This window comes from Trichomonas vaginalis, chromosome V (assembly GCF_026262505.1).
Source record: "Trichomonas vaginalis G3 chromosome V, whole genome shotgun sequence".
NCBI classification, from domain to species: Eukaryota; Parabasalia; order Trichomonadida; family Trichomonadidae; genus Trichomonas; species Trichomonas vaginalis.
The window spans coordinates 10,498,009-10,513,033 of record NC_067207.1 but is presented as its reverse complement, the minus strand read 5'-3'; the positions used below and the strand labels follow the sequence as shown (position 1 = coordinate 10,513,033).

Genomic DNA, 15,025 nt, shown 5'->3' with positions numbered 1-15,025 from the left:
CTAATTTGGGAATCACACGTGCAATTTGAGCTATTCTTATACTTTCAAGATAACTCATGTTTTCTAGACTGATATTGCCATTCGATTTAATTAAAGTTGATTCCGTATAATGATTTGCATAGCAGTTTGATGCATAAATATAGGCAGCATCATCCTGAACCATGAACAATGTATGAGCAGCGGGATTAATAAATGTGCAATTATCAAAATATGAAGTAGCAAATAATTGACAACATATTACATAATATGCAATATTATAAATGATTGAACAGTGATCGAATCTAATATTGCTTTCCCCAACTCCATTTATTTTTAATGCATAATATCCATCTGGAGATTCTGGATTGAATGATGTGTTGTTATATTCAATTAGGAAAGAAGCCGAGCATTTATCTTTATCGAATGGATAAAGGCACATTGCTGCAAGTCGAGCTTTTCCATTTGATATATTACAGCTTTTTGATATAACTTTTGCACTTCTCAAAACAATTTGGCCACCGGGATATTCATCGGCATCTGATGAACCACATGACTCCAAACATGATTCGTTAAACTCATTTCAACATATTGGGGATATTTCACAATATATCAGCGCATAATGGCCATAATAGCTTTTAAATAATGACGGCCATACATATGTAGAATCCTCAGTCATTGTGTTGTCTTTTGATATTATGTTATTGACATCGATTTTTCTTTAAGCAACTGAGCCAATATAATGCAAAAATACTGCACATTCACTTTGGCAGGTGATATTAGTGAAAGCAGAATCTTCAATTAGAAAATTACAATGGGGGCTGTTATTAGAATCGTATTTAATTTTTATTGCATTACTTAATAAATTATTGAATTTAACATCGTGCACATAGTATCCTCCATCCAAATTGGTAGTTTCATTATTATAATTCTTATATTCTTGTGTTCCAAATACGTCTTGCCATGATTTGCAAACAGGAAGTAGACATACAGCTCTTATCCAGCTTCCTAATATTGAAAGCATCTGATAAAAGTTTAATTATTTAAAGCATTACTGATATTTTGTGAACACATTATTCTTTCAAGTGTATATCACAAAAATATCCATAATGCTATATAATTACATTATTCTTGCACTTTTGAATGAAATTCAAAAAGTGTAAGAATGATGTTAAATTTTATGTCAGAAATTGTCAATTTCTGCAATTGACAATTATTATTTAAATTGTTTTCTTGGTAGAAATGAAGTAAGCAAAGCCCTAGAAAATACTCTTTCATCACAAAATAACATTTTCTTTGATGTTAATATGAAATTACTCTCTAAAATTAATAAATCTTTAATTGATAAGATCATATTGAAATTGGTGAAAGATCCTTATAGAGCTAGTGGGAAAAAAGTTGAACTTAGCTAAATCAGATATTTTAATGACTTCGTGATTATAGCCATTATGCATTTGTTTGATCTATAGTATGTTTCGGTAACTTCCACAAAAGACGGCTTAATGTTTATAACTAAATCAACTTTAATGTTCTTTAAAAACATTAAACTCATCAAACACATTAAGAAAGAATGAGGGTTTAAAGGTAAGTATAATATAATGTAAACAAATAAAAATTTGACACTCCGAACTATGGCATTCCAAACGGGAACCGCGGTTGGTTACCATGGATTTCCGTCACCGGTCACATTTTAAAGATTTTTAAAGCCTTATAAAAATATGCTTTGTAAATCATTTTTTGTAAATCGGCAAAAATTTGGTAATTTTCTTCAACTAATAAATCTGCGAATAGCATTTATAATACAAGAACAATCTTTTAAAATGCATTTGATTCATTTTTGTATAATTTCATATAGGCACATATATTCTTCCGGGACTTTCCGTGATTTTACCGTAAAATCATTAGTTTACACCAATTTTCCCGTATTTTGAATAGTTTACTGCACTTTTTCCGTAAAATTGAGTTACGGGAATCCGCAAAATTTCCGGACCTCATTTTTCATAGAATATAATAATAATATTTGATAAAAAGATATATTATTTATATTTTTGATTTTTGAATTACGGAAAAAGTGAATTGATAACTTGATTTTTTTATATGGTTAATTTTTCAAATGATATTATGAAGATCTAAAATATTAAAAGTAAAATATTGAATTACGGAAAAAGTGAGGTCAAAAGTGAAATAAATTTGCAGAACAATTTTCATTGAAATAAGCTTTATTTTTCATTATTAATAACAATGCAAAAAAATATTTATCACGGGTTCAAAATTTAAAATTAAATATTTTAATAATTTACATCTTATTCTTTATTTTATATTTAACCCGCGAAAATATCATTTAAAAATTGAATATATTCAAAAAGCTTTATTTTTATTATGACTGCATGGGATCCTCATGTATATGATGAGTGGATTCCATTTAAGAAGACGAAATATCCACCAACTCCTGAAACATTGGAAACAAAGTGTGGAAAAAAATGTTTCACTACGATCGGCTATTATGAGAATGAGCCTAATCAATCAGACAAAGGAAGGCTCTTTACATACTGTGCCGAATGTAGTGAAACATTAGTTCAAGGGCAGTTCGTGCGATGCATTAAAAAAAGCAGGAAAAATGATTTTAAAGATCATAAGTGCAAATTTTTACTCCCAATGCCCAACTACGTTCCTGCTGAGCACCAAGTTGAGAATACTCAGCAAGCAGTTGGCTCTGGTAATGATCCTTCGTTAGAAGAGATCATTGCCAGGCTTATTGCGAGCCTAGATATAAGCCTTTATGCCACAATGAAGCCAGCATTTAAAAGCTTCCTAGAGAGCTTCGCCAAATGGCTTAAAAATAAAGTCAATCGCGAACAGGGCATCAACTTTACAATCCCAGACATTGAGTTCACACGGCGCGGTGTCAGAGAGGCATTGATTACTTTAGGCAAAACAGACTCCTCTCGGGGCCTAAAGTTCTGCGAGGAATTCCGCATCTTCTCAATTTCCCTGGACTGCGGAACACACGGCAGCCGTCATGGTCTATTCTCTTGTGTGTGCAATCCAGGCAAAACAGATCGCCACCAATTCTTCGACACAACAATTTCGACTAATTGGACATACGAGGACTACCATACGTGGTTTGATTCTCTTAAGGTTAATAAAAACCACGTAGCTGGAGTAGTCGGAGATGGTTTGCCAGCCCAGGTTAAAGGACTCTGCCACTGGAGGCCAGAAGGAGCCCTTTTCCCTGGCTTACAAACCGTGTACATTCGTTGCCTTAACCACGTCTTGAACAATGCTATTGTCCACGCACGTAAGCAATGTCCATTGTTGAATGAACTGATGAATAGAGTTCACCAGATTATCATTATCTTTAAGAATCACGATATGAGAGCGAGATACAAGATCAGGGTTCCATCAATCCCGGAAACTCGCTGGCTCTACATATATGATACTCTGTTTTTCATCTTTGATAATCTGGAAACAATTAATACTGCTTTAAGAAGTGGAGATCTTCCACTATCCCTTTCCAGAGCTACACGTGAACAGTTACAATGGACACGTGATGGAATTCCTCCACTCTTTAAAGATGCTTTAATGATATTCAAGCCATTAAAGCAACTTCAATTATGGCTGAAATCCAACAAGGCCATGGGTGCTTATGCATTCCTGATGATACAACAGTGCCAAGGGATGTTGGATGAAATGGCAGGAAGATTAACGCCAGATGGTGAAGAGATTCTCCGATCAATCACTACAATATTCAAAAATGATATGAAAGAATATGGTAGAATTGATTTGCTTCGGTTTGCTTTCGGCTTTACACCGTTAGCAAGGAAGATCATCAGAGACAAGAAGGGTTTTGGAGGAAAGACAAGCTATCCACCTATAATGCAGTTGAAAGATGTGCAAGTCCCAACGATTCCTTCCCTGAGGATCATCAATCGCGAGATCACATTTGAGAAACTCGGCGAAATCCTTGAAGAAGAACGAACAGAACGTGTTGACGAGGTAGCCGAGCATGATGAAGAGATACAGCAAGCAGAAGAGGAACAAATGCTTAACGACGATCATGCAGCCGAAACAAATGCCGATGGTTCGAGGAATTCCTTGGTCTGGGATGTTGTAGATGAAGAGATAAAAGATCTATACACATTCATGATAACAATCCTCAGACAAAGAGCAATTGCCGAATCAACAGTTGATCCAACGATCAATAAAGACGATAGAGCCAAGGAATTGAGTGATGCTTACGATTTCTTCATAGAGCAAGATGATTCCCATCTTATAAATGGTCATCATCTTGCTCAAAATGATGGCAAGTTTTGGTACATGAATGGCATAAAGCAACTAAAAGCAATAAGACCAATTGGAAAAAGGATGATGTCACTTTCGTGCAGTGAAGCAGATGTAGAACGTGTAATATCTGAATTGCGAAAGACAAAAAATTCAATGAACGAATCATGCAAAGAAGAATATGTAGCATGCCGCTTCTTCATCAAGTTGAATGATGATCAATTTGATATTTGATTTTGTTTTTTAATAAAATTTATTAAATAATTTGTTTTAAAAAGTATTATTTTTATTCGTAAAGATATTAGACAGAAGGTGGCCAGCCTAATGTCTATCAATCTTTAATATTAGTAGTAATTTCCCGCATTTCTGAATGATAATTGATTAGCTTTGTTGTTATTGATGTAAAACTGGATAAGTATTAAATAATTATATTAATCTTGGCCAGGGGACTGCTGATGGCCAGTCAGCAGCGGCCACTATGAATCATTATAATTATTTAATACCTAAATTGAGGTAAAAAGCAATAAGACTTGCCGAGCCTCATGCCCCTACCTCATATAAATAGAATCACACTTTAGTGAATCAACATCTATAAGAATGAAGTGTTTTGAAGCTGAAATAATATTGAATAGAAATTAATTTTTTCTGAAATTTTGAATGAAATTATGTGAAATAAAAAAATTACTAAATATTGTATTCATACAAATATATTATTTTAAAGGAAAAATAGATGCTGATAGAAACGATGAAAATTTTTGAAAACTTTACAATTAATTTATATTCGTTAACCATAGAGCTTGCAATCCAAAGCTCACGTTAGACAACAAGAGTCATGAAGTCTCATACTAAGGGATATCCAACATATATTTTAATAATCTAATGTTTGTGACAAATATTCAACATAAAATTAAGTTTTCGTTTCGTTACAAGGCATTCATACTTTGGAGATATCATATTTAATGTACAGAAAAGCTAATATTAAACAATACATGCTAAAGAATTAATAAATAAGATAATAAAATAAATTTATACGTAATTACTTTCATTTAATATGCTTTATGCTGTATAATATTGATTAAGAGGCATTAAAAGGTTCCATAGTCTGCTCTTATAGGCAAGATTTTTGATAAAAATTTTAAATTTTGAAAAATGATGAGAAAAGGAAAAAAAAGGTAAATGAGAGCAAGAGGAGGGAAAAAAAGAAAAAGAAAAGAAAGGGAAGGGAAAAATAAAAGAAAGAAGGACATATAAAAATTTAGATGCGCATTCTTAATGCCGAGGCGGCTTGCCGCCGAGGCGCGATTTTTTTAGGCCTCTACGGTAACCCGGCAATGTTTCTTTAAATCTTGTACAGCCCTACTCCGAACAAAATTTTCGAACCCATTCTACTCAAAATTGAGTTGGAATTGAATTTAAAATCTTATCAAAATTTTGAAAATTGTATTAATGAAATTCCCTTATATAAATATAACTAACAAATATTTTTTGTAGAACAATTGGAAAAAAATTTACTAATGCGAAAATTACGATATTTTGGAGAAATAATTGACTACTTTAAAAAACTTCGTATGTTGTAAAGTACTCTGATGGATCATCTGATAAAGAATCCTGATTTCTAAGTGAATTATCAAATTTTTCATCCTGATATACTTCATTTGGAACATCTGATTGGTCAAAATGATTAAACTCTGATTTATTAAATTGTTCTCTACTCTTTGCACGCTTGGTCGAGTTTTTACGTCTCATTAGTAATTTAAATCTGGCCTTAACTGATGCATCGCTTCGTCCTTTCAAGTGAGAAGCAATCTTTACCCATTGTGATCCATAAACTTCATATTGTTCAAGTATTGTTTGGTCTTCTTCATACGAATATGGACCTTTATTTACAGTTGGAGAAAGATATTTTTCCCATCTTTCTTTGCACTGTCTAGCGTTTCTTCCAGGCATTTTATCAGCTATTTCATTCCAATCAGTACATCCAAAGTTGTTTATAAGGTCTGAAAGCTTCCTATCCTCTATATATGTAAAGTGGTTTTTGCACCGGAGATTGTTAGATTTGATCATTTTCGAAGTGAGATCAAAAAGTGACGTAAATTGGTCAAATACGAATTATTTCTCAATTTCTCTGGTGTAATTTATGGACTTTGATGTGGTACATATTTTTCATGTATTAAAACATTCCCAAAAAAATTACGATGGATTTGGAAATCAATTTTGAATGAAATATAAGAGAATTTATAGTAAGTTGATCAGTATTAAGTTTACTGGACTATAATACACATTATGGCATAGTTTTTCCTAAAATGTGAAATTGCTGATGATGAAATCATGCGTTCAATAATAACTCAAGCAGGTTAGGTCAACACTTATGTCCAAAATAGTCATTGCAAGATCATTATCGCACTATGTTCAAAACAATAAAATTTCATTGCAACAAATATCAACAAGAATTGTAAACCCAAGGGAATACTAGTATAACTTAATGTGAATTATTCCCTAGATATTCTTCCTTTTGATTTCCCATTCCAAAAAAAAATTAAATATTTTAATCCTTTCAATACATTGTTATCACAAGTTAAAAAAATAAATACTACAATTTAAAACAATACTATTGTTTTCAATATCCAAAAATTATGTTATTTAAGCTAAAATTTTCGTTTTAATATCTAAAAATACCGATTATTTCCAAATTTTTTTCATTTTCCAAAAAATGAAAACTAATTTCTAAGATGCTGGATACCAATTTTAGGTTTCTAAAAAATTTTTGGAATCTCAAATGCGTGCCATTATCGTTATATCAACACTCTAATTGCTTCTATCCATCAAATGAACTCTTCTTTCAAAATCCGCTAAAATAACGATAGACTTTTTTTTATAAAAAAAATGAATCGAAAATCTTTTACAAACCTAAAATCTGAGTTACAAAGGTTAACAGGTTTTCGACATCCAGATACAATACGTTCGTGTTGCACTGATGCAATTAATTATCTGGAAAAATTACAAAAATTGCCAATAATTGAGCAAAAATCTCCATTTGTTTCTGCTATTGTATACATCATGTCAACAGAAAACTACACGAAAATCGCAACAGCTCTATTTCCAATACTTTTAGAAGCAATTTCAGATGATTGCTTCGATGAAGGAGCATTGGAAGAAATTTTAGGCTCACTGATAACCAGATCAGCATTTCTAGACGTTGACATGTGCTTACGTTTACTTTTATTCTCAACTTCTGAAATTAAACGCAAATTCCCTTGTTTGGAAATATTTTCTCCATATATTTCAATACACTTACTTCTTATGCAAAAGACCCAAGAAACTGTTGCACATAATGCACACGCTTCGTTCCAACAACTTCTAACTTATTTGGTTGATCCAATTAAAGCCCTAAATCCTAATCAAGCAACACAATCTTTCATAGAACGATACAATAAAAAGTACAAGCGTTCAGCCAAGACCGATACCGAGGTTTACAGTGGACTTTTTGTGATGTTAATAAATGACGTTACAGGAATGACACTAGGAATGCAACCAACCTTCATTGATACTAAAATATTGCCATCCGAGCTATTATACGAAATGTTAGAAGTCATTACAATTTCAACAAAAGATTTAATTACAAATGACCAAAATCTGAGTTGTTTATTCGATGGTACGATCATACATTTAATTTCCAACCGCGACGCAATTAAGTTCATCATGATTTTCTTCGAAATTATGCTTCCTCATACTTTACAATTATTTACTTCAGTATTAAATGAATTTATCTCAGAAATTCGACCGAGATCGAAGTCAATACTTCTACCGATATTCTTCCTACACTCAACTCTTCTCAGAAAGAACATTTCTTTAACAAAAATGCTTCGAATGTCGGATTCAGGAGAGTCAACTATGATTTCTCTTATCGATTCCCTCAACAACATCATTCTAACATCACAACCTACAGAACTAATTGATATTATACCGAAACAACTACAAATGAACCAAATGTCTATTGATTTATCACTCGTTTACTGCGTTGAAATGCTTTTCTTGCTTATTTCGGATATAATGGTCGAAGATAACGCAAAAATTTTGACTTTTAAACTTTGTAAAGTTCTGAATAACGCAATCATTGTTTCTTTGAGGTACATGACCCCTAAAATCGTACCAATAGTCCATGAAACACTTGGCCAATACCTGCAAGCCATCAAAACTAACTGCGAACCAAAAATTACTCATGAAGCTTTCAAAATCTTATGCGACAGACTTTCTTTGAGCGACGACCATCGTCTTCCACTATCAGATATCAAACTTTACTGCTTGGAAGAGAAAGAAAAGATGTGGACTCCGTTTTTGACGAATATGATCCTGAATAACCACGAATTAGTCGAAGGAAACTGGGTTTACGTACTCAATGGAATATTTGCTTCAGATGATGTCCAGATTACACCTCAATTCGCCCATGAATACTCGACAAATATAAAATTAGATATTATTGACGCACTTTTATCATGCAAACACTTTCCATTCGATTTCACAACGAACATGATCGTAAACGAAATCGATATCTTCACAAGTATTTGGCCCAGACTCGAAGTTTATTTTATTTCGGAAATTGCCAGCGAAACATTTGGAGAAAATGCCAGACAGTTCTTTATTAATATATTAGTCAAATGCTTCAACAAAGATACCGAAGATTGCTTGACAAAAGGAATTGAAAAAATTGTCAATCGAAATAACAACGTTGATGTTGAGAGTTTGAACAAAATATTCACGGAACTTAAGAACATCATACAGATGAAGATAGATTTGATCTCAAAGGGCTGGAATTCCATTTTTGAGGCAATTCATCCAAATAATGCAGGTAATGATCCAGATGTACTCTCTATACAATACTCAATCATCAATATGATCTGCAATGACTATATTTCCCAAATTCCAGAAGAAAACGCCGAAATATTTTTGAGAACAATTTTCAGATTCGCTCGTCAGGAGATAGATATCAACGTTTCCTTATCGTCAATGGATCTGATATGGACTGTAAAGCGTACTTTAACGAATACTCAAAGATGGTCGTTGATATTCAAGAGTATTGTCAACGTTTTTGACGATCCAAGAATAGTTTTGGCGACAAGCTCCGTAACAACACTTTTTAACTTACTTTCTTCGAACATTAATGATGTTTCTGACGAAAATTTCAAAGAATTATTCCAAGTTTTCTTAATGTCTGTATTTGAAAGGATGCGAGATAACTTTACAAGTGTCAGACAGCAGATATTGAATGAAGTTTCGCATTTCTTCTGCGGTTTCTGGGCAAGATGCGAAAAACTTGAGAATTATTACGAAAAAATACTTCCAACCGTAATCAAAAGTGAAACAATGTTTGCAACAGAATGTAAGAATGTCGAACTTGTCTCAGGAAGCTTCGATTTCTATCAAACATTTTTCTCTTGTCCAGATCTCACTGAACAAGCATATTTAATGCTCATAGATTCACTCACAACACTTATCAAATCATACAAATCGATAAGTGATGCAAAGAATCTTGTTTTATCCGTTTTTGGAAGAACAATCGGACGTTGCCTTGAAAGATCAGGACCAAGCCTTAATGAAAACAAATACAGCTCAAAGTCCTGGGCCAAACTACTTGAGCTTTGTGCAGCAGTTTTCATGTCCGATAAAATGGTCCATATAGTTTTGAGCCATTTCATCCAGGCGATAGAGAAAATCTTCCCTCTGATCACAGGCCAGTTCGAACCACTCATTATTTCCCTTTCAGAAGTATTTTTGGGAACATCAAATAAACCTCTTAGAGATTTATGCGTTTCCACCCTTATCAAAACGTTTGGAAAGTCAGACCATGCACAACAGCTTACCTTCTTTACACTTTGCGGCAAAGTTGCTGTTTATGATGATGCAAAAGAGCTCCGAGACGTTCTTTCAACACTTCTTTCCAATTCCGCTGACTCCAACGAACAGTACAGATTCAACGTTGTCCTTGAATCCGACGATAAGAAGCTTTTAGAAAAAATCACTGAAGTTGACGCGGAAGGACAAAAGGAATTCGTAAGAGTCAAGTGCGCGAAAGAAATGTCTACACTCGTAGAATTCTACGGAAGGTTCATTAATAAGGAAAACAAGGATAAATTCCCGAATATTCTTGAAAATTGTTTAGATACATTCGTTGAGATGATAAAAGAGATAGATTTGAGCTGCAGAAATGATGCACAGGCTAAGCAGTTCATGGATTTCATTGATAATCTTGATGAAAATGATGAAAACGATAAAAAGATTTTATTGGCCACATTTTATCCATGTATATCGTTAGTTACATCAAGCGACTCATCGTTGAGATCAAGAGTGCAGGAAACTCTTCGTAGAGTTGGAAAAACTGCAAATATTTAATATTTTATATTTTATATTTTTTTTGTTTTAATTTAAAAAAGATTGCTTATGATAAAGTTTTTATACAAATTGATGCTGTTGTGTTTCCTACTCATTTTTTTATTTTGACGGAAAAAGAAAATAGACTCAATTCAGAAGGATATCAGGAATACAGCAGAATTGCAAAAGAATTACGTAATTCAGTAAATTGGAACATTGATTTGAAATGGAATATCAATAAAAAGGATTTTATGTTCAAAACTTACAAATTATTCTTAAATATCAGGAAAAATCACTTATTAAAAACATTCTACTATTTTCCAAATGAAACATCACGCATTATTCCACTAGAAACTCTTCTGAAACAAACTTGCTCAACTGTTGAAAAGGTTCCTACACTTCACAGTGCTCTAAAGTCTCTCGCACAGTTTGCACAACAAAAGACTGAAATAGTATATAAAGGTTTTCCAGAACTTCCTACAAATTTCAGAGATTATTTTTCAAATAACACTATTAACTTAAATTATTTCTGTTACCTTACGTTTCCAACAACATTTGGCTTTTTTACATTCCCTGAAGCTTGTGATGCTTCATTTGAGTTTCTGAAATATTTTCTTGATACAAATGTATACGATGACTGCCTTTTCAAGCTTTGTTCCGGATACTTTATAGGTTTACCTTTCTTTCCAGACGATCTTTGCGCAAAATTTTTCAAATTATCTCACGAAGAATTATTAATTCAAAATTCTTATGCATTAACTGATATTCAAGTCTTCAAAATATTCGACAAAGCAATTACTTATGCATCCAAACTACTTCCAGTAACTCATAAACGACTAATTACGTTGTTATATAATTCTGACCAATCTTTTACGATAAATATGCTTATAAACGGAGTTCTTTACCCAGCATTTAATGCAGAGTATAATAATAACATGCTTTCCAAGTATACGGAGACATTTCTTCCCTTAAAAAACATTTTTGAACAAATGAAAACGAAACCAATGGGTCCAACATCGAAATTATTCATCAAAAGACTTACAACAGGTGATTCCAAGTCACTTCTCTTTGAATCTTATGAAGGAATGACTGGTTTGGAGTTCAGATATTATCCGGCTTATTTATCCATTTACGAAGTCCAATATTTCATGAAATTATTACCAAATGACAATCAGTCAGTGACTATCGCCAACATAATCAAAGGATCTATCTTTGATCAGTCAGTTCACGATACAAGGTGTTTACAACTTTACATTTTCCCGGTAGATAAAAGATGTCACCCAGAATCATTATTTTACAATTACGATCCAGTTAAAATCAAGTTTGTCAATGAAGATTTCTTCAGATCTTATAATATTTTGAATTATTTGACGAAAGAGAATATTATTGATGGATTTGATCTGATACAAGATCCTACGAAGATTAATGACATCGTTGATAATCTTCATCGCTCAACTCTCCAAAAATTTAATATTATTAATGATATCAATTTCAATACGTACGCGAACGTTGTTTACATGAACAACTATTTATCTAGCTTAAGTAGATTGGATCAGACAATCATTTATTTGCACGGATTGAATGAAGTTGAAAATCTTCAGTTTTCTTGCCAAAATTATACAAGCAAACTGTTCAAAATGATATTACAGAACCATGATGTGACACATCCTTCTCTAAAGTTCTTATTTACGTTGACTCATATTCCAGCCGAAATTAAAGAGATAAATGAAGCAAGAATCGCGTTATCTTACCATCTCTCAGATAAGCTATGCTCATATTCAACTGTTGATAAGTCAATTAAGCTTCCAATCGTTTTATCTCATTTTGCACAGATTTCTTTAAGGTGTACTCATGCTGAAAACATGGTAATATTCACAGATTTGCTACATCAGATGAATTCTATGCTTAAATATGACGAGAAAAAGCTTCTTTCTGCAATTTTGACTTATTTCCCTCATGATTCTATTCCTCTTTTGATGACATGCGCTTTATATTACGCCAAACATGTCAAACCTCTCAAAATGTCGGATGATAAGTACTACGTTGAAGCTACAAAAGATTGGGAAGTAATTGACAACATTATATACCATTATCGCAATTCTAACTTCGAATTCGACCAGAAGTACAACTATTATATGTCTGTTTTCAATTGAAAACATTATATTTTTTGTTTTTTTAATACTAAATTATTTTTTATTTCATTTTATGATTGCCTTTTAATAGCAACATCAATCTACATATTCAGAATTTTGATTTCTTGATTCATATTTGCTTATATTTTTTGATAATGTTCTTGTATATATTTTAAATGTAGTCAATTTGTTAGTATAAAAAAAGTATATATGTTTTTCAAATACAATTTATGGATATGCCAAATATTGAAGCATACGAACTTTCTTTCCAACGGTATCAATGACCAATATGCATGCAGAATGGTCTGGATTACCAAGGATAGACTTTCCGTTTGTCTTCTTTAGCAAATAAGGACGGGCAACAATCGAAATTGCGCCACTAGTATTTTTGACAACACTTTGGCCAATTAAGTCTCTGTAAAGTGATGTGATGACTGGTTCGTAAGTATCCCACTCATCTTCGTATTGGCAAATCTCGCCACCGAGAACAAGGAGTTTAATAACATGGAATAGTAATTCTCTGCGATCTTCTGGTGTAAAGACTTCGTATTCCTCGGAATCTTCGTCAAGAAGTGCAACTTGGAGGCAATCTGATAACCACATTCCATGAACGTGATGATCGGGACATTTATTGATGTAGTGGCCTGTTGCATTTCTGCAAATGTTGTTTGGTGGTGTCCAGAGCTTCTTCCAGAATTTATTGCCAATTGATATTGCTGAAAGAGGTTCAACATCAACTTCTTTAACTTCTTCTGAGCCTATTCCCTTTGTATTCAAAAATGATTTGAAAAATGTTTCAGGATTAAATGGAACTGGTAATTCACCATTATAAGAGAAAGTACGAGCTTTAATTCCATTGAGTCCCCATTTTTCATTGATAAGCTTCATTTTCTCCTTATCTGCCCATGTTTTAAAGCCGTTATCATCAAGCTCTGTGAATTCCCAGCGCTCAGACATTTTAATTTCAAACGTGCAAATTTTGTCACTTTTATGTAACTAAATATCTCCGAAAGCAACTCAAATTATGAAATCTGAAATTGAAATTTGTGCAGGATTGTAATTTTATTCCAGGACTACATCAAAGTCAATCAAATTTCACATTTGTTGCGATCGTTTCATTCCATTTGGATTCCGTCGTGCTCGGTAAAGCAAAAACATACTTATAATTAGCTATGTATTATTAATATATAATTTCGCCGAAATTTATTAGATATTCTCTGATGTTGTAACAGGCGTTCAGTTTCTCACCAACCAATCTTTAAATAATGGATCAGTTTTTATTTAAATGCTTTCAATGAAATGGAGCGCTCTAACCAGGATTGAAGAAATAAATTGAATTTCTGTCTGAAGTTGTAACGGCTAATATTGATTAAACACTCTTTAATTACCTCTATACAGTAAATGTACATTCTTATTTAGGTCCCTTATTATTCACTTATTTGTTGAGAGATAAAATTGTTTCACCGATGTTTCACAGGATTGAGATAAATTTGATCAGCTCCCAATTTTTTTATCTAAACATTATAACTGATACTCATTGCCCATTGTAATGGGTTTGAACAAATTGAATATTGAAAGGCGTTTTTTTTCAAAAAGTTCTTTTTATCGTGGAGAATTTTTGAATGGAATTCAGCGATAAGAGAATTCAAACATGATTTATTAATTACAGTGAGTACGCAAATATTCAAATGAAAATTTTCATTTTTTATAAGAACCTTTTCCCAGAGGTAGGGCAACGATAGAAAATTTTTGGAAAAAAAGCTCGGAGATCTTAAACGTATCATATTCCCTGCATGGTTTGGTATCTTCCGCCATGCGTTGTGCCAAACATATTGACACTTTCCAATAATTAATTTATGGTATGAGTCACAGAGTTAGATTATAAAAAGAAAGTAAATAATTGCAATTAGAAATCATATATGTCGGAAATCAAATGTTGATGAGCAGAAACCTTTTACTCATCATAAAAGAGATAAATCACTAAAGATTTGTATACATTAAAATTTGATATTTGGTGCTCGAAAACTGTCTGATGGGACTCCTCCAAAATAAACCAATCTATCGCTGAGGACCAAATTAGATGATGTGGATGGTGTATTCTCTAATTCTAACTTAGGAAGAATGGGAACAAAACGAATGACGACAACAACATGTCAAATATAGATTAAATATCTATGAATCAATAAAGTATACGTGCATTGAAGGTGATAACGATCACTTGAGGCTTATAACTCTTTGACTAAATTATGCAATAATTAAATATAATCATT

The 15,025-nt window shown here is 32.6% G+C and overlaps 5 protein-coding genes across 5 annotated transcripts, besides 1 other annotated feature; 3 read left to right on the top strand and 2 right to left on the bottom strand.

Annotated features, from left to right (window-relative positions):
• Nucleotides 1-1,606: 1,606 nt before the first annotated feature.
• Nucleotides 1,607-5,616: a mobile genetic element.
• TVAGG3_0312700 (uncharacterized protein) lies at nucleotides 2,356-2,571 on the top strand (the record flags this gene model as incomplete). The annotated part of the gene is made up of 1 exon (XM_051229902.1): nucleotides 2,356-2,571. A coding segment is annotated over one exon (216 nt), but the record flags the coding sequence as incomplete, so codon positions are not given.
• A 131-nt stretch (nucleotides 5,617-5,747) lies between the features above and the next one.
• TVAGG3_0312680 (RNA polymerase II transcription regulator recruiting protein) lies at nucleotides 5,748-6,333 on the bottom strand (the record flags this gene model as incomplete). The annotated part of the gene is made up of 1 exon (XM_001581647.1): nucleotides 5,812-6,321. The coding sequence occupies one exon, from the start codon at nucleotides 6,319-6,321 to the stop codon at nucleotides 5,812-5,814; it is 510 nt and encodes a 169-aa protein (XP_001581697.1).
• Nucleotides 6,334-7,146: 813 nt separating this feature from the next.
• Nucleotides 7,147-10,691, top strand: TVAGG3_0312670 (armadillo (ARM) repeat-containing protein family; the record flags this gene model as incomplete). Its single annotated transcript, XM_001581648.2, has 1 exon — nucleotides 7,264-10,644. The coding sequence occupies one exon, from the start codon at nucleotides 7,264-7,266 to the stop codon at nucleotides 10,642-10,644; it is 3,381 nt and encodes a 1,126-aa protein (XP_001581698.2).
• A 68-nt stretch (nucleotides 10,692-10,759) lies between these two features.
• TVAGG3_0312660 (uncharacterized protein) lies at nucleotides 10,760-12,820 on the top strand (the record flags this gene model as incomplete). The annotated part of the gene is made up of 1 exon (XM_001581649.1): nucleotides 10,875-12,776. The coding sequence occupies one exon, from the start codon at nucleotides 10,875-10,877 to the stop codon at nucleotides 12,774-12,776; it is 1,902 nt and encodes a 633-aa protein (XP_001581699.1).
• Nucleotides 12,821-12,838: 18 nt separating this feature from the next.
• TVAGG3_0312650 (protein of unknown function (DUF4498) family) lies at nucleotides 12,839-13,724 on the bottom strand (the record flags this gene model as incomplete). Its single annotated transcript, XM_001581650.1, has 1 exon — nucleotides 12,984-13,712. One exon carries the CDS (start codon nucleotides 13,710-13,712, stop codon nucleotides 12,984-12,986), a length of 729 nt encoding a protein of 242 aa, XP_001581700.1.
• Between the last annotated feature and the right edge of the window lie 1,301 nt (nucleotides 13,725-15,025).